At 41.8% G+C, this 23,475-nt stretch overlaps 2 protein-coding genes across 9 annotated transcripts in view; one reads left to right on the top strand and one right to left on the bottom strand.

Moving 5' to 3' along the window:
* LOC139416628 (synaptotagmin-2-like) overlaps window positions 1–5,068 on the top strand; it is a 98,117-nt gene extending 93,049 nt beyond the window's left edge. For all 7 annotated transcript variants that reach the window (XM_071165533.1, XM_071165532.1, XM_071165536.1 and 4 more), the window contains one exon: window positions 1–5,068. This exon is cut by the window's left edge and continues 856 nt beyond it. The gene's annotated coding sequence lies outside the window, so the exon portion shown is untranslated.
* Window positions 5,069–5,299: 231 nt separating this feature from the next.
* LOC139416630 (protein phosphatase 1 regulatory subunit 12B-like) overlaps window positions 5,300–23,475 on the bottom strand; it is a 39,472-nt gene continuing 21,296 nt past the window's right edge. Inside the window, exons 6-11 of one of the 2 annotated variants that reach the window (XM_071165537.1) lie at window positions 14,772–14,788; window positions 14,410–14,539; window positions 13,176–13,280; window positions 12,803–12,853; window positions 12,456–12,506; window positions 5,300–6,665 (exon numbers count right to left, since the gene is read on the bottom strand). In XM_071165537.1, the coding sequence (XP_071021638.1) occupies window positions 6,579–6,665; window positions 12,456–12,506; window positions 12,803–12,853; window positions 13,176–13,280; window positions 14,410–14,539; window positions 14,772–14,788 (441 nt within the window). In that variant the 3' untranslated portion in view covers window positions 5,300–6,578. The remainder of the gene's footprint in view (window positions 6,666–12,455; window positions 12,507–12,802; window positions 12,854–13,175; window positions 13,281–14,409; window positions 14,540–14,771; window positions 14,789–23,475) is intronic. The other variant, XM_071165538.1, reaches the window with a different exon arrangement.

The raw sequence follows: 23,475 nt of genomic DNA, 5'->3' as shown, positions 1-23,475 counted from the left end.
CTGAGAGAAAACTGAAACTTCATGCCTTTTTTTCTAAACGGGTTGTTATTCAAAATGCTCCGCAACATGATCAGAGAATAATGTTTTTGATGATTTTAACATCTCAGTCTGGTGCTGGATTGGTTTATTTTTCCATAATCTAAGACTAGTCTAAATTGATCACTGAAATGGCAACAGGAGAGTCTCTCGAGTGTCTCTCAATAACCCCGTTTGTGGCTGTCAGTCAACAGAGTAGAGATGTGAAATATGTTTAGGATAAAGGGACTATGAGCCACTGTAAGTGCCTACCATGTCCCATGCTGGGAAAGCATGCAAGAGAAAGAATATATGTGTGGAAACTCCAAGGACTGAATGGAAGGTCCCATTCAGTCCTTGGAGTTTCCACACAGATATTTCTCCACACAGATATTTCTCTCTTGCATGCTTTCCCAACATGGGCCATGATAGACACTTACATGCATGCAAGAGAGAGCATATCTGTGAGAATATCTGTGTGGAAACTCCAAGGACTGAATTAGACCCTGGTTGACACAATGTTGTTTGTCAGGTGTCTATTCTACTGCCTGCAATCTACCACCTTCCCCTCCAATGCCTCTACTATTTAGGATCTATCTCCCTGTTCAGTGCTACTGCCATTAGTCATGGACTCACAAGGATGTCACTTATTCAAAGGAATCCCTGTATCCGTCTTACAGTCATAAAGGAGACAAGCCTTCCAAGTAATGAAATAAGCAATTCTCAACTACCAGGGACGCCTTCCAATTAGCTGTGTTGTTTTTTACTCACTCTTTTCTTTTCAACGTCAAACACTTTTATTCCTCAAGCACTTTAAATCAAAATGTTCTGTTCTAATTCTACTCTCCAAAAACCAGAGATTTAACAATTTATTTTATGATGAATAATTTCTGGTAAAAAAACAAGAGAGTGAATTTATGAGTGAATCATTATTTTTGTAGTTTTTATTTGATCATTTTAACCTTGTTTTTCTTGTGAATGCACTTTGATTGCTCTGAGACAATTGTTGTTGTTAAGTTTGATTGAAAGGATAAGATCTGGAAGGTTCCCGTTATGTGTATGTTATACACAGATGGCCAAACTGCTGAATCTAATTGCACTATACTGGATATCTCTATGTTACGTGGTTATAGATTGTTCTTTGATCTATGGAGTTTTTGTGATGAGATGTCGTGAGTTTGAGTCAGGTCACATATTCAAAAGTCTTCTGATTGGGAATAAGACACATTTCAATTAAATGCTGTTCCTCAGATCCTTCGCTGAATAAGTGATTTTACATTTGGACTTTCTCTTGAGATAAATTTGAGTATAAAACTGATCATATGACTGAATTAAATTGACATTTAAAAAATGTAAAAGTCGTAGCAAAATGCCATTAGACTTTGGAGCCACACTAGTAATGTAATGGGACATGAACTGTCTCTGTGCACCATCTTGTTCCAAACAACAAAATAGTTCAAAGCAATGTATTTCAAGGACGGCAAAAAGTACTCGATTGTGTTTAAGAACAAGCAAAGCAGTTTAATGTTTTAACAGTTTGACAACTTTTATACTTTTGGGAATTACAGTAGTGAATGTTGGTTAATATATTGCTTTTCTCTATAGGACAACCATATCTTTATGTATATGTCCAGTAGGGGTCAGATTAGTTATGTTTTATATTTCATTTGATTTAGTTTCTTCTATATGTTCAAAAAGCAACACTAAAGAAAATACTAAATGCAAGCAATCAAACGACCCATCGGTGAGTAGTTTTGCCTATATACATAGTTCATACAGGTTGATACTGCATGTTTCTACAAAATACTGTACAAAATAGCATGTTTTAGAGATAAAGCAAAAATAATTTGTGTACGTGGGTGTCATTTGTCATTTTAATACTGTAACACAATGCAGGAAAAAAGATACACTGTATATTTTCTAAATGAAACAAATATGTATTTATTTTCCATGAATGGGTTATTGGAGAGAATGTCATAATATATTAGAATAATATGATTCTGTCCATGCCTAAACTTTTAAGCAAGTTTGTCGTCAAATACTGTGTGTGAGTTCATGTAGGATAAAAATGTAGCCGCATGCTTGCTATCTAAATCCTTGTGATTTCATTTTTATTAATTATAATTTATTTCAAATGTATTTATTTATGTATTGTTTCCTTTGAGATGATTTAAGTCTATGTTGGTCTTCTTGCCAAACATCAGTGATTGTAGAGGGCCTCCAAGTTCAAGAAATACAACTATTCCAAAGTGGAACTCTTCAATGATCAGTGCCATTGCTGAAACATATCCACCATTTGGTTAAAAAGACTGTAAAAAAGATTAACCTGATTTTTGGACAAACATGTATTACAAGCCTACTATTTAGGATGCTAATGAGCCACCAGAACTGAATCCACAGATCTCCACACTGGACATAAAGCTTGGAGTCCCCTACTGTACATTAAACCTTTTTGGGGGAATTTTACTTTGCGTTGGTTTAATGACCTGACACCCTTTGCAATTATATATATTTTACAGTGCTAATTACACAAATATATGTGAATGTGTATACAGATAGTTGAATTAGATAAAAACTAAAGCCATAATACTCAAGCACTAGCTCTTTAGAGCTCTGCTGTATAACTAGTTATTGATTTGTAAAAAACAAAAACAAAAAAACACTTCTTAATCTTCCTAGGTCAGTGTTTGTCACGTACATTCTGTTCAGAACTCTGTACTCATCTAGATTCTAGAAGGCAAAATATTGAGCACTGAGAGCAGTTGTGAGTTTAGTATAGTGGATGTGATTTTGTTTTCTACTTTGAAGATGTTAAAGCTGTCTTTATTTTATACATGTGTAGCTAATGTATTCCAGTGATGTAATTTGTATATGCCTTGTTTTGATAGTATGAATCATGGTTCTTCTTATCTCACAAGATGTTATCGAAAATACCTGAAGAAGTCATCCGGAACATTTACATTATTGAAATGTGAGTGTCAGGCTCGTCTGTTGGTGATCCTTGGGCTGAGTGCAATTCATTTAGGACCCTGACTGCGATGTATGGATCCCTCTATTTTCATCCACAGTGGCTTTACAGATATGACATAATATTGTGATCAAAGATATGGCAGACATATCTATCTATCTTGTAACAGTGCCAAGTCTCAGCATTATTGTCTGATCAACATATGTTGCATTCATGGTAAACAGTAAAGTTAAGATAAATCATCTACAGTCTAATCTTAGACACTTTGATGGAAACCAGCTGTTTCAAGTCAACAATTCCTCTAATAGCAACACTATTGAAATAATAATCATAGTGTTGTTTGATGTTTGCAACAATTTTATAATGGGATCATTGATGTTGCTTCTCAATGTCACAATCAATCCTTTTGAACTGTGACCAAACCGATGCACATATGGAACTTCAATCCAGTTGACGATTTCAGTGTCTTTCCAAAATACTGCCAGTATATCCATCTATATTTACAATTCCATGAAATCATCATCAGTAATCTGTTTGAATCTATTTCAGAGCCCAAATAATTCCACTGATGCGGATGCAGGTTAGATGATAAAATAACTGTGATTAAAGGTTCAAATATAGCACATTTTTATTAAAAAGAGTTGATTGTTTCAATGCTTTTTACACTGCCACGGTCATTGGACAGTTCGCTATATGGGGAAAACGACTGACAACTGTGTGTTTGTGTGTATGTTTGTATGTATGTTACAAGAACAAAAAGCATAGGCCCTTTATAAAGTTAGAGGTTGCAGTGCTAAAACACAGTACTACTGCAATTTACCAGACGTATATATCTGCATGCCCAGAATACATAAACCATTCTTAAGTGTACATTTAAGTGGTGATAAAAATAATTAACAAAGATGTTTTTTTATTTACAATGGTTTAAAATGTTTATATTATAGGATTACCTATTTTTTGAAAGCCTAAATCGATATATCTACTTTATGCACAACTGCTTTAGAAACTAACTGCAGGCTATATCTCAGCGGTGAAGGAACAATGGATTGAGAGCACAATGATTCACACACTACATTATACTGTTCTTTTGTACTACTAGCTGTTTTATTTCTATCAAGCTTTTTAAATGAATTATTCAAGTACTTTATGAACAAGGTCCATGTGATTTTCAAAGGGATACCCTCCAAACTAGAGCATCATATCAAATCAAATTGGATTTGTCACATGCTTCGTCAACAAAAGGTGTGGACTTACAGGGAAATGTTTTCTTACAGACCCTTCCCAACAATGCAGAGAGAGAGAGAAAGTAGAGAAATAACAGAAAAGTCATACAACTTCCATGTCAATAATGTGTTAAGGAGTGTTTCAGTTGGCCTAGGTCACTCATCACCTTACAGTGTGTTCTCCTGTCTCTGTTTGTGTTTCCTCTTTCTACTGTAATAATCACTAGGTTAGTGTTGTGTTTCTATTGTATTATATTTAGAATGCAAAACTGCATTAGGACCAATGGAAAAGACAATGATTGAACTTTTCCACCATGAATTCACTGTTTTTCTGTCTTAGCATTAATGTGCTGTTGTTGTGGAACTGGAATCGCTGGGGGCTCCTTTGGATCCAGAATGATACTGATTTTCAGAGGAACGTCGTCCTTCGCGTTTACAACATGGATATATATACTACCAAAACATGCAGAATAGTACCAACTCTCTTGAACTCTTCCTTCACTTCTAATTTTCCATACTACAATTGCATTCCAAAATACTTTTTTCTCCTCTCTTTCTCTTCATCCTCTTTTTAAGCCTGAGAGGACCATGAGATTACGTGTCCTCTGGCTGTGTTTCTTCGTGTCTTAGTGTTGTGGTGCGTGTGTTCATGTCAGTACTTGTGCCTACTGTGGATCGCATGCTTTAGCCCTTGACTGGACACAAAACGTTGCTCCTATACAAACTGCCCACGGCCCGTCAGTGGATGAGCATCGAGGATCCTTGTAAAGTTATCGAGGGAACCAAATAACTCAATACAGATCTATCATAAGTGTTACCAGCTCTGTAAGAAACAAATAGGAAATAAAGGCCTTTTAATAAGCTTGGACTCATGTATTGTCTGTGCATCATGGCTCTATTCTTTATTCTGTAACCTCTCTACAAGGGGATATTAACTTCAGCATCAGTGTGTTCATTGGTTTTATACCAGTTTTTATCGGATGATATCTGGAATTTAGCGCTCAGCACTGAACAATTCCTTTGAGAAGCACTTAATGCCAAGTGATAAAGATTTTGGTATAGTGAGAACACACATAATGACAGTTATCACATATTTAACCATCTACAGTTTATTGAGCAAGTGATCAAACCACAGACATGTACAAGTAGCATTTCAGTCTTTTTCCGGTCTCTTATAATACATACATGGTAAAGTTGTTTCAACATAAGATACTGTCTTTAAATATACTTACAGTACATGTGTAGACAGATAGCTGTATTGTTCTTTCAGGAAAGGCACATGTAGTATACATAAAGTGTCTCACGTTAGTGCCTCACGTTATGAGATGGACATCATTTTATTTTCAGGTGAAACCTGTACATGATTTTTAATGCAGATAGCACAGGGCACAACACAGGGTCTCTTTATCACAGGACGTCGGTGGCACCTTAATTGGGGAGGACGGTCTCGTGGCTGGAATGGAGTGTATGTGTTTGATGTATTTGATAACATTCCTACTGATTCTGCTCATTACCACGAGACTGTGCTATCTGTGCTATCTGCATTACAAATCATGTACAGGTTTCACCTGAAAAAAAAATAAAATGCTGTCCATCTCATAGCGTGAGGCACTATGTGGACTAATGGTAGTGTTTCCTAAAATGCTTAAAGAGGATACATATTAATAATATATTGGTAAAAATATGTTTGAGTATAAGTATAAATATTTGAGGGGAAAAATGCATAAATTACATAAAAATATCCAACAAATGTGACATCTGTCTCGCCAGAGACCATGGTACAGTACACCACACTAAAATCAAAGCAGGAAAAGGCTCATGAGCAGCTCAGAGAAAATGGTCTGTGATGGACATTTGGACTTCAATTGAACTATAAACCATAAAGACTAATGATATAAACACCTCATAACAACTGACAATGTGTAATGTTATCAATGTCATAACAGTTATACCTATGATTGTTTTTTCAGTTGTTTTTTTCTGCAGTGCACACTGAAGCACAAAATCAACATATGTTTGTGATGTATAGGTAAAATATGTGGATGTGATATTGATTAGAGACTTCTGGCCTGGAGCTTCGGAGTTTACTGTACCCCAGATCAACACACTCTTTGAGCCAACGCTGTGTGTTCTCCTCCCCACTTTGACCTCCTGGTATGAAGTGAGCCAATGAACATGGAGTCATAGTAGGCCAGGGGTCATCAGGAATTTGACGGTTCCTCACCATGCCTCTGAGAACAGTTGGCAGGTAAGTGTCACTGAGCACCATGGTACAGTCTCAGGGTGGGAGGGTGCCGAAGGCCAATGATAGTGACACACATTGCAAGCTTGAAGGAAGTATACTATGACTTTGGACAGAGGCTTCCAACCTCTTACTTGGACAGCTTGCTGATGACACGGATCAGAGCCCCATTCTCGTCCTTCAGTCTCTGGTTGTCTGATTTAAGCTCTGTCAAGACCTACAGGAACAGAGAGAGCAGCATTAGATTGTCATGGTAGCTAATTCGCAACAGGGAACAGGGGTGACACATAATGGCCTGTAGACAGAAATATGTACAAGTTACACTGCCTTGTCGTTTGTCTATGTTCCTTCTTATTTAAGGGACATTGACAGACACATTTAATACACATTGTTTATCATTTTCAGGCAAAGTAAGAATGATATGCAATATTTAATCACCAGGAACTCGTTGCTAAATGATTTAACACTACAATCTCTACAGTCACAACATGCGAAGGGTGGAGAAAAGAGTGGAGAAAAAAAAGAGTGGCAGGCTTTCAGCAAAATATGATGTAAAGCAATGAGAGCATGCGGATACAGTATGATCGTGGAAAAGGTTGGGACATGATTTGGCTTATGGTTCTATGTGCAAACTACAAACCGAGAGAGAACCGAAACAGAGAGAGATATGCAAGGCGGTCAGCTTCCGCAATCTAGGTCACCTCCCACAGCATGAATAATGACTAAAAATAACCACAATCTTTGTAAAAATCTCCCCCATCCCCCACAGACAGTGCAGTGAACAATAACGTTGTGTGCTCGCCTGAAAAGTCTACCTTCACAGACAATGATGAACTCATAACCCCACTCCTGCCTATTCCAGTTACCGCAATTAAATAGCAGCATATTGTTAAGTATTATATTTGACAATGCATACTGCACATTTTTGGTCCAACTGTTTGTCCAGTTCTGCTTCTGTCTCAGACAGAGCTGTGTGTAGTTCACTCACTCACTCGCACGCACGCACGCACGCAAACACACACTCAGACACACACACACACACACACACACACACACACACACACTACACCATTGTGCACGTTTTTTGGCCAGTGGAAAAGGGTTTAGTGAGTCGACAGATGCCAATGAGATCACACATTCCACTCCCACATGATTGAGACAAACGTAATAGCTTAAAATGTCAGATTCCCTATCAGCCACTTTGCATTGGACACTGTGGCAAAAAATTAGCAAACAATGAAAATGTCAGGTTTGTGAAATGGAAAATTGCAATCATGTTAATCCTTACAAGGTTTCCTTGGCGACTTCAGCACTCTGCCTTCCATAAGTCTCTCAAGCAGTGTCCAGACTGTTTCTGAGTTTGTTCAAGCTGAGGATTGAGTGACTTTACTGTAATACTGACTATACTGTAATAATAACCACTGGAGAAATGTCAGTAAATAATATCACCCATGCAGCATGGGTGTAGCTAAAATAGATGAGGGAGTTTAAGGGGGCTGCCCTTCATTGGCCTTATGGGAGAGTGAGTCAGAGAGAGGCATGCCACACAAGTGAGAGAGGCCTTAAGGTGGAGGAGTGAGAGTGGGAGGTAGGGGGGTGCAGCAGCAGGACCTGCCTGAGAAGAGCGCAGCAGAGAGGAGAGAAGGAGGTGCAACATCAGGAGAACCAGAAGGAGGACAGATGAGAGGAGGAGTGGCTGAAGAATCAGGGAGGGGAGAGCAAGGAGGGGTAGAGAGGTGGAGGCATGTGGGACAGGGGGGTTAGAGGTCCTCTGTCTCAGGCAGGAAGGCCATCTGGGAGAGGTGGGTGAGGACACGCAGCATGGCCCTGTTCTCAGCCAGCAGACGCTCCTTGCCACTCCGCAGTGCCTGCAGCTGAGCCAGAACAGGGAGGGCCTGCAGTAAACACAGGAATACAGAGAGAGCGATAGAAAGAAAGAGAGCAAGAGGACAGGCCAGTGGAAAGGAGGAAGCAGAGCCACACACACACACACACACACACACACACACGCACACGCACACGCGCACACACACACACTTAGGAGCTACTTAATGACATTCACACACAAAGAGATACTGTAAAAGGAAGCATGCAAGAAGTCGGCAAAAGAGACAGCTATGCAAAAGAAAAGCACTGCAGGGAGCTATCCTTAAGTTTGCTCTCCACAAACCTGGGCAGTTTTAAAAGGCGGTGTGTGGGGAGATGCTGTATGGTTTACATAGCTTGTCAGTCATGCTGGGGAAAGATGGGGGTGGGGGACTTTCAATATAACCTTTAATTTCAGCCTCATTCAGAGAGCCCAATATGTTATAGGTCATAGAAAATGGAAATGATTAATTTCCCTGGGTTCCCTGGCAGGCTTTAGAGGTAAACCTCAGTGCGGTTTAGTGGAGATGTCTGTGGTTTGACAACGTTCCTGGGGGAGACCACAGGCAGGCAAGGAGGCAGCACACACATAGACAGAGGAAAGCAGAGAGTGGCCTCAGAGGCTTCCCCCCAGAAGCCCAGAGAGGAGAGGAAGGCTGGATAGAAAGGGAAGAAATTAAGGTGAGCCTGGAGGAAAGGAAAAGCCGGGGAGAAAGAGAAGAGAGAAGCCCAGTGAGGGGAAGAAGGCTACAGAGAAAGAGAGAATAGAATAGAGGAAGGCCAGGAAGAAAAGAGATGTAGGAGATCCAGCTGCTAACATCCCAAGAAACTATTTGAAGTCTGCCTTTACTCGGACTGAAGAATCCATGGATATGTCAGACTGTTTCTCTGTGCTGTCTCAGTAAGCCTTTCACAGCACACTGTTCTGAAGAACAAATATTGACACATTTATCTTGGAGTAGAGAGAGACACAGTGGAGAGGAGAGAGAAAGAGAGTGGAGGAGAGAGAGAAAGGAGAGAGAGGAAAGGAGAGAGAGAGTGGAGAGGAGAGAGGAAAGGAGAGACAGAGAGTGGAGAGGAGAGAGAGAGGAGAGGGAGAGTGGAGAGGAGAGAGGGAGAGGAGAGGAGAGAGAGAGCGAGTGGAGATGAGAGAGAGAGTGGAGATGAGTGAGAGAGAGAGAGGAGAGAGTGGAGAGTAGAGAAAGGGAGACGAGAGGAGAGAGGACAGGTGAGAGAAAGTGGAGAGGAGAGAGAGAGAGAGAGAGAGAGAGAGAGAGAGAGAGAGAGAGAGGGAGAGAGAAGGAGTGGAGAGGAGAGAGAGCGAGTGGAGAGGAGAGAGAGAGTGGAGATGAGAAAGGGAGTGGAGAGAGAGACAGAGAGAGAGAGGAGAGGAGAGGAGAGGAGAGGAGAGGAGAGGATGGAAAGTGGAGAGGAGAGAGAGTGGAGAGTAGAGCAAGAGAGTGTTGAGTAGAGAGAAAGAGAGTGGAAAGGAGAGAGAGTGGAGAGGTAAAAGAGAGAGAGTGAGTGCAGAGGAGAGAGACTGGAGAGTAGAGAGAGAGTGTGGAGAGTAAAGAGTAGAAAGAGAGTGGAGAGGAGAAAGAGAGAGAGAGAGTGAGTGCAGAGGAGAGAGAGAGGAGAATGTAGCCAGAGGGGTGAGCTTGAGAGAGAATGCTAAATTATTTATTCCTCATGATGTTTTAATGCTCTTGAACTCATTGATATTTAACCAGAGCTGAGTCCTATAGATAAATTCCCACATTTTGCCAGTGCTGGAGTTTCAGAGGCTGCCAGGAATAATCCTAGCCCATTATCCCAGAGAGACACATCCCAATGGGCACACCCTGGTTTTAATCAACTTTGTTTCCACATCATTTCAATGGAATTACGTTGAACCATAGTGGAATAAACGTTGAACTGACATCTGTGCCCAGTGGGATATTAAGGAGCCATAAAGTAACCAGAATTGTAAAACATCGGACAGACCCTGTGGCAGAAGAAACATGTAGAATCACATCAGACCTGTGTGAAAAGAGTAAAAGCATGTCTGTATAATGTTGTATGTGCATATCTCTAGCCCAGTGGGCAAAACCGGTTGCAATGACATCAAAGCAACCTAGTTTCTGGTTGTAATGATATTGCAGCCTGCCTGCTGGGATATGGCTTTACAAACAGTTGAAGTCAGAAGTTTACATACACCTTAGCCAAATACATTTAAACTCAGTTTTTCACAATTCTTCAATTTAATCCAAGTAAGAATTGCCTCGCTTAGGTTAGTTAGGATCACCACTTTATTTTAAGAATGTGAAATGTCATAATAATAGTACACAGAATTATTTATTTCAGCTTTTATTTCTTTCATCACATTCTCAGTGGGTCAGCAGTTTACATATACTCAATTCGTATTTGGTAGCATTGCCTATAAATTGTTTAACTTGGGTCAAACATTTTGGGTAGCCTTCCACAAGCTTCCCACAATAAGTTGGATGAATTTTGGCCCATTCCTCCTGACAGAGCTGGTGTAAGTAAGTCAGGTTTGTAGGCCTCCTTGCTTGCACACGCTTTTTCAGTTCTACCCACAAAATTTCTATAGGATTGAAGTCAGGGCTTTGTGATGGCCACTCCAATACCTTGACTTTGTTGTCCTTAAGCCATTTTGCCACAAGTTTGGAAGTATGCTTGGGGTCATTGTCCATTTGGAAGACCCATTTGCGACCAAGCTTTAACTTCCTGACTGATGTCTTGAGATGTTGCTTCAATATATCCACAAAATGTTCCTGCCTCATGATGCCATCTATTTTGTGAAGTGCACCAGTCCCTCCTGCAGCAAAGCACCCCCACAACATGATGCTGTCACCCCCATGCTTCACGGTTGGGATGGTGTTCTTCGGCTTGCAAGCATCCCCTTTTTTCCTCCAAACATAACGATGGTCATTATGGCTAAACAGTTCTATTTTTGTTTCATCAGACCAGAGGACATTTCTCCAAAAAGTAAAATCTTTGTGCCCATGTGCAGTTGCAAACCGTAGTCTGACTTTTTAATGGCGGTTTTGGTGCAGTGGCTTCTTCCTTGCTGAGCGGCCTTTCAGGTTATGTGAATATAGAACTCGTTTTACAGTGTATATGCGTAGATACTGTACCTGTTTCCTCCAGAATCTTCACAAGGAAAAATGTATTTTGTCATGCACACACAAAGTAAATGGCCTAACTGACTTGCCAAAACTACAGTTTGTTAACAAGAAATTTGTGGAGTGGTTGGAAAACGAGATTTAATGACTCCATCCTAAGTGTATGTAAACTTCCGACTTCAACTGTACATGCACATCTAGTGTGTATGTGTTCTAATGTGTGCCAATGTGTGTGTATGTGTGTGTGCAATGTGTGTGTTTGTGTGCACAGGCATGTGTCCATGCCCAGGTCTCTAAAGAGGTGAGGTGACAAGCGGGCGTCAATCACTTCTCACTCACATACAGGACCACTCACCGTCCCGTCCCCCCCCCCCCCCCCCTCCCCCCCTCCTCCCCCCGTCCTCCCTGGCCCTGAGCCAGCCTGCCCCATGGTCAGCGTTCAGGGCTGGTACCCACAACGGAAATTTCTCACTCGGGCAGCTTCCTGCTGAGGCAACATGGGGTCACAACATGGGGTCAAACACTCTGTTCTCATCTTCCATCTCACATCTCTGTGTCACATACTGAGTTGTCATCATAACCTTTGGCTAGAAGTGGTTTGTACTTGCATGAGGTTCACATCTATTCATCCCTGAATGATATTCTGCTGCTGTTTTTCTCTCACCCCTCGCTCTTCGAAATGCTAAATATGCACAATTAGTGCAGGAATGCTTAACATAAGCAGGTCTTTTGCTCTTGGACGGAGCTTGGTATTCAGCTGGATCTAGGTCAGTCAGTGTGTAGCCAACAAAAGACAACAGTCTGCTTGGTGTGGGACAGAACAGTCTCTCTCTCTCTCTCTCTCTCTCTCTCTCTCTCTCCCACTCTCTCTCTCTCTCTCTCTCTCTCTCTCTCAACAGACATCAGGCTGTGCTGCTTGGTGTGGGACTCTCTGAGCCTCATCATCACCTGTTTGCCTATAATAACCAAGCAGGGCCATGTAGTGACTTCCCTCCTTGTTGCAGTGGAGACCTTACCTTGAGCTCTTCCTCCATGTCTGTTACCCTCTTCTCCAGAGCCTGTTTTTCCTGAGGAGAGCAGGTAGTTCAGGTCAGAATCACAACCGACTTTAAGATTTCTACTTTTAAATTAGGAGTCATTTTTCATTCCCACACATGATGATGAGCCCATAGAGGAATGAACAGACAGACAGATGACATGGAAAAGATCTGAAAAAAAGCAGAGAGTGGTAGACATGTAGATATCAAGCTGTCAGGATGGAAAGAGAATTGGAATGTTGATATCAAGGATATGAGGCATATGGCTTTGAGAAAACAAAGAAAGAGAAGCCCGCAAGATATACAGTATAACAAGTTATAGATACCCTTTTCTCTGATTCAAGTACAGTGGATCTTTCAGATACTCTGTCCTGTTTCTGTAAGACAGAGTGCACAGTTGTCACAAAGTGGAAAAAAATATACGGTGGGTTGACTTAAAATGGGATAAAACAGAATTTGAAAACTTTGATGGGGATACACTGGTTCGTTTTCTTATCACCTTGTGCTCGCCTTGAACAATGTATTGTTCAAATGCAATATGCATGCTGTTGAGACGTGCGAACTATACTGAACTTAACTAAGATGGTCAACAGAAGGCTATGCAGGACTGTCTCAGTGTTGTTGTGCTCAGTATTGAGCTTAGGGAGGGACTCTACTGGACTCTATCAGCCAATCAGATGCACTCCTACTATGCTGTACCTGGGTGACTTTGTCCAGCTGGGTGCGTATCTTGGTCAGCTCCTGTTTGCTATCATCCAGCCGGGACTTGAGCTTGTCATTCTCTGCCAAAGCGTCTTCATACATCTGAAAGAGAACAAATCAAAAGGTTAATGCTTATGTCACTTGGAGATACAGTACCTTGTCATGTGACAACATTTTCCCCACAATAGGCCAGCTCTGATATCTCTGCATCAGGTGAATCAACAAGAAGTGGTATTGATCACTTTTTGCCCCATACACAACTCTCTCCTGATTAAAACATGGATGACACTGTATGTGGGAGAAAACAAACGTACATATGGAATCTATTTATTTTATACTGAACAGAAATATAAACGCAGCATGTCAAGTGTTGTTGGTCCCATGTTTCATGAGCTGAAATAAAAGATCCCTAAAAAAAGCTTATTTCGCTCACATTCTGTGTACAAATTTATTTACATCCATGTTAGTGAATATTTGTCCTTTGTCAAGATAATCCATGCACCTGACAGGTGTAGCATATCAAGAAGCTGATTAAACAGCATGATCATTGTGCTGGGGACAGTAAAAGGCCACTCTAAAATATGCAGTTTTGTCATACAACACAATGCCACATACGTCTCAAGTTTTGAGGGAGCGTGCAATTGGCATGCCGACTGCAGGAATGTCCACCAGAGCTGTGGCCAGAGAATTTAATGTTAATTTCTCTGCCATTAGCCGACCTCCAACGTCGTTTTAGAGAATTTGGCAGTATGTCCAACCGGCCTCTCAACCACAGACCACATCTTTGGCATCGTGTGGGAAAGCGGTTTGCTGATGTCAACGTTGTGAACAGAGTGCCCCATGGTGGTGGTGGGGTTATGGTATGGGCAGGCGTAAGCTACGGACAACGAACACAATTGCATTTTATCGATGTTAATTTGAATGCACAGAAATACTGTGACGAGATCCTGAGGCCCATTGTCAGGCCCATTTTTGTAAGGTATCTGTGACCAACAGATGCATATCTGTATTCCCAGTCATGTGAAATCCATAGATTAGGACCTAATTAATTATTTAAATTGACTGATTTCCTTACATGAACTGTAACTCAGTAAATTCTTAGAAATTGTTGCAACCCTAACCCTATATTTTTGTTCAGTATATTTAACCTTTATTTAACCAGGCTAGTTACGTTTATATATATAAAAAAAAAAAAAGATATCTTCTGTTTCCCTTCTGGGTTCTACAGTACCTTCTTGTAATCCCTGGAGCTGGTGTCGTCCTCATGCTTGTTCAGCGCTGCCAATCTGGTTTCCCTGCGTGTGTAGGAGCTGGTTCTGCCCAGAGGTTCAGCCTTGCTGTCCCCACCACCAGAGTCCAACCTGGGAGGAAGGAGGAAGCACAGCTCCTTAAGTGGGTGATGTACAACATCCAGCAACACAGCTGACATTACAACAGTGTTGGAACACTGACATAGATGACATACAAACATTGATGGAACACTGACATACAAATCTTTTTTTGGAGTGCTGTATGTGTTTCTCATGAAGCTAAAATACTAAAATAGTGGTCAGGTTTATAAGAAAGCAAGAGAAGATCTGAATCTGTACATACCTTGATGCCCTGTCATGCTGAAAATGAACAGAGAAAAAACATGTTAGTTTAGTGTGAAAATGTATCACAAAAAGCTCTTAGTGCATATATGAAATCATTCTGACTTACTTTACAATACCATACTGGTTAGAACCAGCACAGTGGCTGAATCTGAGACATTTCATTTGTATGAAGTATCAACCAGAGACTTCAGACAGAGTAAAACATTTTCCATGAGGACACCATGAAGAAGAAAATAGAAACTTTATGTGACATCCAACCCACAATGTGTTCAGATGATTTGCATCCCAAAGGACAGGTATTGCATAGGCCAACACAAGTGATCTGCTTGTGATATATAATTCACTGGGACCTTGCATGCTCTTCTCTCCTGCTCTGACAGAGTTCACATAGGTAATCCTTCTCCTGTAAACCCTGTTCATCTTTTAGTGAGTGTTTGCCACGCAGATGCCTGCAGCGCAGAGATGACATCATGCGGCGAAAGGCCCCAGTTTACTGGGTGAGAGACTCCAAGTGATGACCTCAGGGTACATCATGCTGCTGATATCATACTGGCTGTGTCTCAAATGGCACCCTATCCCCTATATTGAGCGCTACTGGGGGCATAGGGAATAAGGTGCCATTCGGGACACATACTGGCATGGCATGATCTGGTCCTGACTAGATGACTGCATGGCTGCAAAGGCCCAGTCTGAGATGTATACTGCCTTTCCATTGGGTAAATTGTGTACAGATATGAGGCATTTACTTAAATAAAGTGTAAAGTCTAGACTATGTTAGGTCCAAAATGTTTATCTTCAGTTTCCATCTGTGCGCTCCGTTCTTAGTGAATCAGGCACCAAATATGGTTGTCTGCGCTCAATAATGACTAGGCCTATCTGATAGCATGGAAAGAGCCCTCTATGACAATCTGTTACGTGATGGGAAGTTCCTTGCCAAGAGTCGATATACATGACCCAGGGTGGCTGATCATTGATCAGTGCACATTACGACATGACACGGTACAGAGAAAAAAAGTGAAATTGTGAAAAAGAGACAGAGAGAGAGAGATAGTGTTTGATCTCCTTGTGATCTCTGTTTAGATATCATGTTCTCTTGCATTCTTTGAGATTAGGAGCTGTTCTCCTGCCTGGGTGAGAGACTCCTTTAAACACATAAAACAACAGATCAGCTTATTCCCTGGCCACTAGATCGTATCCTGTTTGGAAACACTCTGGATGACACGCTGGTCAGTCAGTGTTGGGGAAGCTGCTCTGAAAATATAGTTTACCAAGCTACCAATTACTTCACACTGGAAGAAGTTGAGCTGCACTAAAGCTAAGGGGGGAAATAGTTTAGAAAACTAAAGCTACTTTGAAAAAGTAGTTCCTTACATCAAAACTACATTGTGAAAAACAATTATATTAGCTATAGCACAAGCAGCAGAATACACATAAATCCTGACTCTGCCATCAGCATGACCGGGATTCGTCGGCAAAAGCCCATCCGTGACAAGGGTCAATGAGTTGTGCGTTCCGAGATTCCGTTCTGCACACAACTGTTGTAATGCACCTTTATTTTCCAGTTTGTGGTCTGCCTGCTAGCTTGCGCAATTCTTGCCATTCTCCTTTGACATCTCATCAACAAGCTTTCTCCCTCACCCAAATCCAGATAGCTGATATCCTGAAAGAAATGCAAAATCTGGACCCTTACAAATAAGCCGGGCTAGACAATCTGGACCCTCTCTTTCTAAAATTATCCGCCAAAATTGTTGCAACCTAGCCTGTTCTAGCCTGTTCAACCTCTCTTTCGTATCGTCTGAGATCCTCAAAGATTGGAATGCTGCCGCGGTCATCCCCCTATTCAAAGGGGGAGACACTCTGGACCCAAACTGTTACAGACCTACAGTGCCTTGCGAAAGTATTCAGCCCCCTTGAACTTTGCGACCTTTTGCCACATTTCAGGCTTCAAACATAAAGATATAAAACTGTATTTTTTTGTGAAGAATCAACAACAAGTGGGACACAATCATGAAGTGGAACGACATTTATTGGATATTTCAAACTTTTTTAACAAATCAAAAACTGAAAAATTGGGCGTGCAAAATTATTCAGCCCCTTTACTTTCAGTGCAGCAAACTCTCTCCAGAAGTTCAGTGAGGATCTCTGAATGATCCAATGTTGACCTAAATGACTAATGATGATAAATACAATCCACCTGTGTGTAATCAAGTCTCCGTATAAATGCACCTGCACTGTGATAGTCTCAGAGGTCCGTTAAAGCGCAGAGAGCATCATGAAGAACAAGGAACACACCAGGCAGGTCCGAAATACTGTTGTGAAGAAGTTTAAAGCCGGATTTGGATACAAAAAGATTTCCCAAGCTTTAAACATCCCAAGGAGCACTGTGTAAGCGATAATATTGAAATGGAAGGAGTATCAGACCACTGCAAATCTACCAAGACCTGGCCGTCCCTCTAAACTTTCAGCTCATACAAGGAGAAGACTGATCAGAGATGCAGCCAAGAGGCCCATGATCACTCTGGATGAACTGCAGAGATCTACAGCTGAGGTGGGAGACTCTGTCCATAGGACAACAATCAGTCGTATATTGCACAAATCTGGCCTTTATGGAAGAGTGGCAAGAAGAAAGCCATTTCTTAAAGATATCCATAAAAAGTGTTGTTTAAAGTTTGCCACAAGCCACCTGGGAGACACACCAAACATGTGGAAGAAGGTTTTTGGCAACAATGCAAAACGTTATGTTTGGCGTAAAAGCAACACAGCTGAACACACCATCCCCACTGTCAAACATGGTGGTGGCAGCATCATGGTTTGGGCCTGCTTTTCTCCAGCAGGGACAGGGAAGATGGTTAAAATTGATGGGAAGATGGATGGAGCCAAATACAGGACCATTCTGGAAGAAAACCTGATGGAGTCTGCAAAAGACCTGAGACTGGGACGGAGATTTGTCTTCCAACAAGACAATGAGCCAAAACATAAAGCAAAATCTACAATCTACATATCCAGGTGTTAGAATGGCCAAGTCAAAGTCCAGACCTGAATCCAATCGAGAATCTGTGGAAAGAACTGAAAACTGCTGTTCACAAATGCTCTCGATCCAACCTCACTGAGCTCGAGCTGTTTTGCAAGGAGGAATGGGAAAAAAATTCAGTCTCTCGATGTGCAAAAGTGATAGAGACATACCCCAAGCGACTTACAGCTGTAATCGCAGCAAAAGGTGGCGTTACAAAGTATTAACTTAAGGGGGCTGAATAATTTTGCACGCCCAATTTTTCAGTTTTTGATTTGTTAAAAAGGTTTGAAATATCCAATAAATGTCGTTCCACTTCATGATTGTGTCCCACTTGTTGTTGATTCTTCACAAAAAAATACAGTTTTATATCTTTATGTTTGAAGCCTGAAATGTGGCAAAAGGTCGCAAAGTTCAAGGGGGCCGAATACTTTCGCAAGGCACTGTATATCTATTCTACCCTGCCTTTCGAAGGTCTTCAACACCATCATCCCAGACATCCTGACCCACTCCAATTTGCATACCGCCCCAACAGATCCACAGATGATGCAATCTCTATCGCACTCCACACTTCTCTTTCCCACCTGGACAAAAGGAACACCTACGTGAGAAGGCTATTCATTGACTACAGCTCAGCGTTCAACACCATAGTGCTTTCAAAGCTCATCAATAAGCTAGGATTAAACAGGGATTAAACACCTCTCTCTGCAACTGGATCGTGGTCATCCTGACAGTCCACCCCTAAGTGTTGAGGGTAGGCAACAACACAACTGCCACTCTGACCCTCAACACGGGGGCCCCTCAGGGATGCGTTTTTAGTCCCCTCCTGTACTCCCTGTTCACCCACGACTGCACGGCCAGGCACGACTCCAACACCATCCTTAAGTTTGCCGATGACACTACAGTGGTAGGCCTGATCATCGACGACGAGACAGCCTACAGGGAGGAGGTCAGAGACCTGGCAGTGTTGTGCCAGGACAACAACTTCTCCCTCAAAGTCAGCAAGACAAAGGAGCTGATCGTGGACTACAGGAAACAGAGAGCCGAGCACACCCCCACCCACATCGACAGCACTGCAGTGGAGCAGGGCAAGAGCTTCAAGTTCCTCGGTGTCCACATCACTATGGAATTATCATAGTGCAAACACATCAACACAGTCATGAAGAGGGCAAAACAATGCCTCTTCCCCTTCAGGAGGCTGAAAAGATTTGGCATGGGCCCTCAGATCCTTAAATAGTTTTACAGCTGCACCATTGAGAGCATCTTGACTGGCTGCATCACCTCTTGGTATGGCAACTGCTTGGCATCCGGCCGCAAGGCGCTACAGACGGTAGTGCGTACAGTCCAGTACAGCACAAGACCAAGCTCCCTGTGTCAAAGGAAAGTCCCAAAAATGTACAAAGACTACAGCAACCCAAGTCATACGTATAGTGTTCTCTCTGCTACCTCACGGCAAGCGGTACCGATGCACCAAGTCTTGAACCAACAGGACGCGGAACAGCTTCTACCCCCAAGCCATAAGACTGCTAAATATTTACTTAAATAGTTAACCAATAGCTATCCAAACTATCTGCATTGACCGTTTTTGCACTCTCTTTTGACTCATCACATATGCTGCTGTTAATGTTCATTATCTATCCTGTTGCCTAGTCATTTTATCCCTACCTATATGTACATATCTAACTCAATTACCTCGTTCCCCTGCACCTCGATTCGGTACTGGTACCCAGTGTATATAGCCAAGTTATCATTAGTCATTGTGTATTTATTCCTGGTATTTAATAATTTTTTTCTTATAGATATTTTTTTTTAATCTGCATTGTTCGGAAGGGCCTGTAAGTAAGCATTTTACTGTTATTCTACACCTGTTGTTTACGAAGCATGTGACAAATAAAATTTGATTTGATTTAACTGAAGGCCTCGATGCCGGTCGGCCTTGTAACGTTCGTCTGAAGAAGTAGACCAAGGTGCAGCGTGGTAAGTGTTCATGATCTTTAATACTCAGAACACCAAACAAAAAGGAATAATGACCGTCACGTTCTGCCGGCTTCACAGAGCTAACAAAAAAAACAAGATCCCACAACATAGGTGGGAAAACAGGCTACCTAAGTATGATTCCCAATCAGAGACAACGATAGACAGCTGCCTCTGATTGGGAATCACACTCGGCCAAAACCAAAGAAATACAAAACATAGAATGCCCCCCCCCGACATCACACCCTGACCTCACCAAATAGAGAAATAAAACGTCTCTCTAAGGTCAGGGCGTGACAGGCCTGCTTTATATAGCAAGCCACGGCCACATGACTCACTGTCTGTAAGAGCGAACCATTTTTGTGAACTTGTGAACCTAATAATCTGAGTGCATATACATATTCATATTCTTATATACTGTACAGTTCAATTAGATCTTTAGAAAGAGTAGAGGCACTGTGATACAAGATGTTGTTCATCTGTTTTTTAAAGCTAAGCTTTGTTGTGAGTCTATGCAGGACAAACCAAGAGCAGAAGCAGACCTAAATGCCTGGTCTTTATTAGGAGGCTCATACACTGTAACAGCCACATGGATTTTAGAGGGGGAGTAAATTCTAGGCGCACTATGAGAGACGTTCCTCTCCTCTGTGAATGTTTATACAGCACTGCTAAAGCTGCCTGGCCTTATGCGGTCATGTGTTAGTCTCCATCCAGCCTTGTCTCCATCCAGGGACAGAGAGCCAGTCAACTCTGATGAAGAAGGTCCAAGGATGGAAAAGGCAGGATGAGCGCTCTGATGAACTGTTCATACAACACTAACACTGGATGGTCTCATGTCTTTGACAACCTATACACAGTTTCACTGACAGGCTATTCTATTCTATTCGACCTCGACCGGGCCTGCAAGTCTCCATAAAGATTCTTACACTGTGAAAAATGGCTTGATAATCACTTAAAACACAGTAAGACATTACATGCAGTAGTCCTTTTACCACATGGAGCTGGTTTGGAGATTTTATTTATTGTTTTTTTCTTCTTTTGAACCTTTAACTAGGCAAGTCGGACAAGAACAAATTCTTATTTACAATGACGGCCTACCCCGGCCAAACCCTAACCTGGATGACACTGGGCCGCCCTATGGGACTCCCAATCACAGCCGGTTGTGATACAGCCTGGAATCGAACCAGGGTCTGTGGTGACGCCTCTAGCACTGAGATGCAGTGCCTTAGACCGCAGCACCAGTTGGGAGCCGGGGGACCCGGGAGCTCGGGAGCTGGGGTACCCGAACATGTACCATAGTTTGGAAAGCACAGATCTAGGTCAAGCAGAAACATCCATTGAGACATTCCTAAATCTCCTTCCATTTTATCTCCATTAGCCTTACAGTGAGCCAGGCCAGGCTCGGACGCCAGACAAGTGGGATCTATTTCACAGAGCAGGATTTAATTAATTACAGAGAGGAATTTCTTAAATGTCTTTTGGAACACTTTCCTTTGCGGACCTTGATTTCCACAGACGTTGATTTTTGGTCCAGTCCAGTCTGGATCAGCCTTGATTTGCCCAAAACATAGACGTCTATGTTTGGTTCAGATTTGGTTCAGTCTAGACCGGCCTTGATTTGATCCAAACATTGATGTCCTGTACCAGTCAAAAGGTTAAACACATCTACTCATTCAAGGGTATTTCTTTATTTCTACTATTTTCTACATTGTAGAATAATAGTGAAGACATCACAACTAAGAAATAACACATATGGAATCATGTGGTAACCAAAAAAGTGTTAAACAAATCAGAATATATTTTATATTTGAGATTCTTCAAAGTAGCCACCCTTTGCCTTCATGACAGCTTTGCAAACTTTCAGACAGAAATTAAAATGAATATGATTTCAACATCCGGAAAATACATAATATTCAACATCCGGAAAATACGTATTTTAACCTTTCATTTAGAAACTAAAAGGAACCTATATTTAATGTCCAGAAAATACGGTATACGGCCGCAGAACGACCACGACCAGGCCTCCAAGTCTCCATAAGGATTAATACATTGATAAAAATGCTTCATAATCACTTAAAGCACAGCAAGACACTTAATGCAGTAGTCCTTTTCAAGTACCCCCTGTTGCTGGCTTTGGAGATAGCTGGGGTACCCAAACACAGTACCACAGATCTAGGTCAAGCAGAAACATCCATTGTGACATTTCTAAATCTCATTCCATTTTATCTCCATTAGCCTTACAGTGAGCCAGGACAGGCTCGGACGTCAGACAAGTGGGATCTATTTCACAGAGCAGGATTTAATGAATTACAGAGAGGAATTACATAAATGTTTTGTTTCACTCTTGCCAAGTACATTTATTTCTAATTAATTTACAATGTGTATGCATCATGAAACATTGTAAACTTACATAAACCTACTCTGTCTTCTGACTTACCAGGAGGCAATCCTGAAAGGGCAGCGGATAGAGATATGATGGGCACCTGCTGGCACTGCGCCTGGTCTATGTTTTCTCTCTATTTATTTACAAAGCACCAGAATCTACATTTGAGGCTCCATAAGGCCTAGCAGTTGACTGGGGAGACAATCCACCACGGTAGAAATAACAGCACAGCCATAGATTAATGGTACTGGACAGTACATGCGTTGGAGGTTGACTGGGATCCTTAGTACACTCACGATATAAACACTCCCCAGTTAACAGCACTCCCTTCTATGCAGCCTGTAAAACCATCAGCATCACTCCCTCCTACACACTACCTATGCTTTTTAATCAGCTCCTGACTGAGTCCCAGCTCTGATGCAAAGCCTATCACAGAGAGACTGCGCTTGATCTTATTGCTCTGCAAAGTGTTTCATTTCTTGAAGGACCCCTTTAATGGTCAGCCCTCCTCTCTGTTCTTTCTCACCCTCTCATCCCATTGGCTGCCTGCCTGGACTACTGCCCATTCACCCCACTGGAAAATATGAGTTAGTTTCACCCCACCGGAATGACCATGGGCTACTGTATTGTACACACAACCATAAAAGCCTATATTGCTTCCCCAGATATTCACAGCAAATCTCTATCTTTTTTCACTCTCCCTTCCACCTCTTCATTCTCTCCAGCCATTTCTGGATATAATTAAGGAATTACTAACAAGAGTAAACAACTAAAGAACCTCCCCATTTTTGGGTTATTATTCATCTCACTTGGAAGAGTTTTCCTAGTCCAAGTACTGAGAGAAGGTAGGACTTCGGGCCAAATCTCTCGTCTTGTCCGAAGTGTGACATGAAGCATTGCCTCTGAGGAGGCAGATGTGCTTGCTTGTTTACAGTCAAGGCCTGTTGCTCAATGTCTGCAGATGTGCTGCACACAACACTTTTGCAGAAAGAAATGCACCAGGTTTTCATCATAAACAATGAGGAGAGTTCTAATATCACACCAACAGCAACGTGCCCTTCTGGAGATTTTTATTTCTCGCTTACATTTTTCTCCCAGGAAAATATTGCCAATATGGGCTTTTTGCTGTGCTGACATCATGGACACTTAATGCCTGAGCTCACTGTGGATATATATGAGAATGGAAAAGTACAGTTAATGAAAAGAAAAGAATGGACAAAACAGTGACTGCATTCTTTGGAGTTCTCCTGACAGCAGTGGAGGACTGTGATACTGTCAGTACTGTGGTAGTGGGGGGTCATGATACGGTACTGTCAGTACAGTGGTAGTGGGGGG

Source organism: Oncorhynchus clarkii, chromosome 9 (assembly GCF_045791955.1).
Source record: "Oncorhynchus clarkii lewisi isolate Uvic-CL-2024 chromosome 9, UVic_Ocla_1.0, whole genome shotgun sequence".
NCBI lineage: Eukaryota > Metazoa > Chordata > Actinopteri > Salmoniformes > Salmonidae > Oncorhynchus > Oncorhynchus clarkii.
Note: the sequence above shows the minus strand (reverse complement) of the source record. Positions and strands in the feature narration are given on the sequence as shown.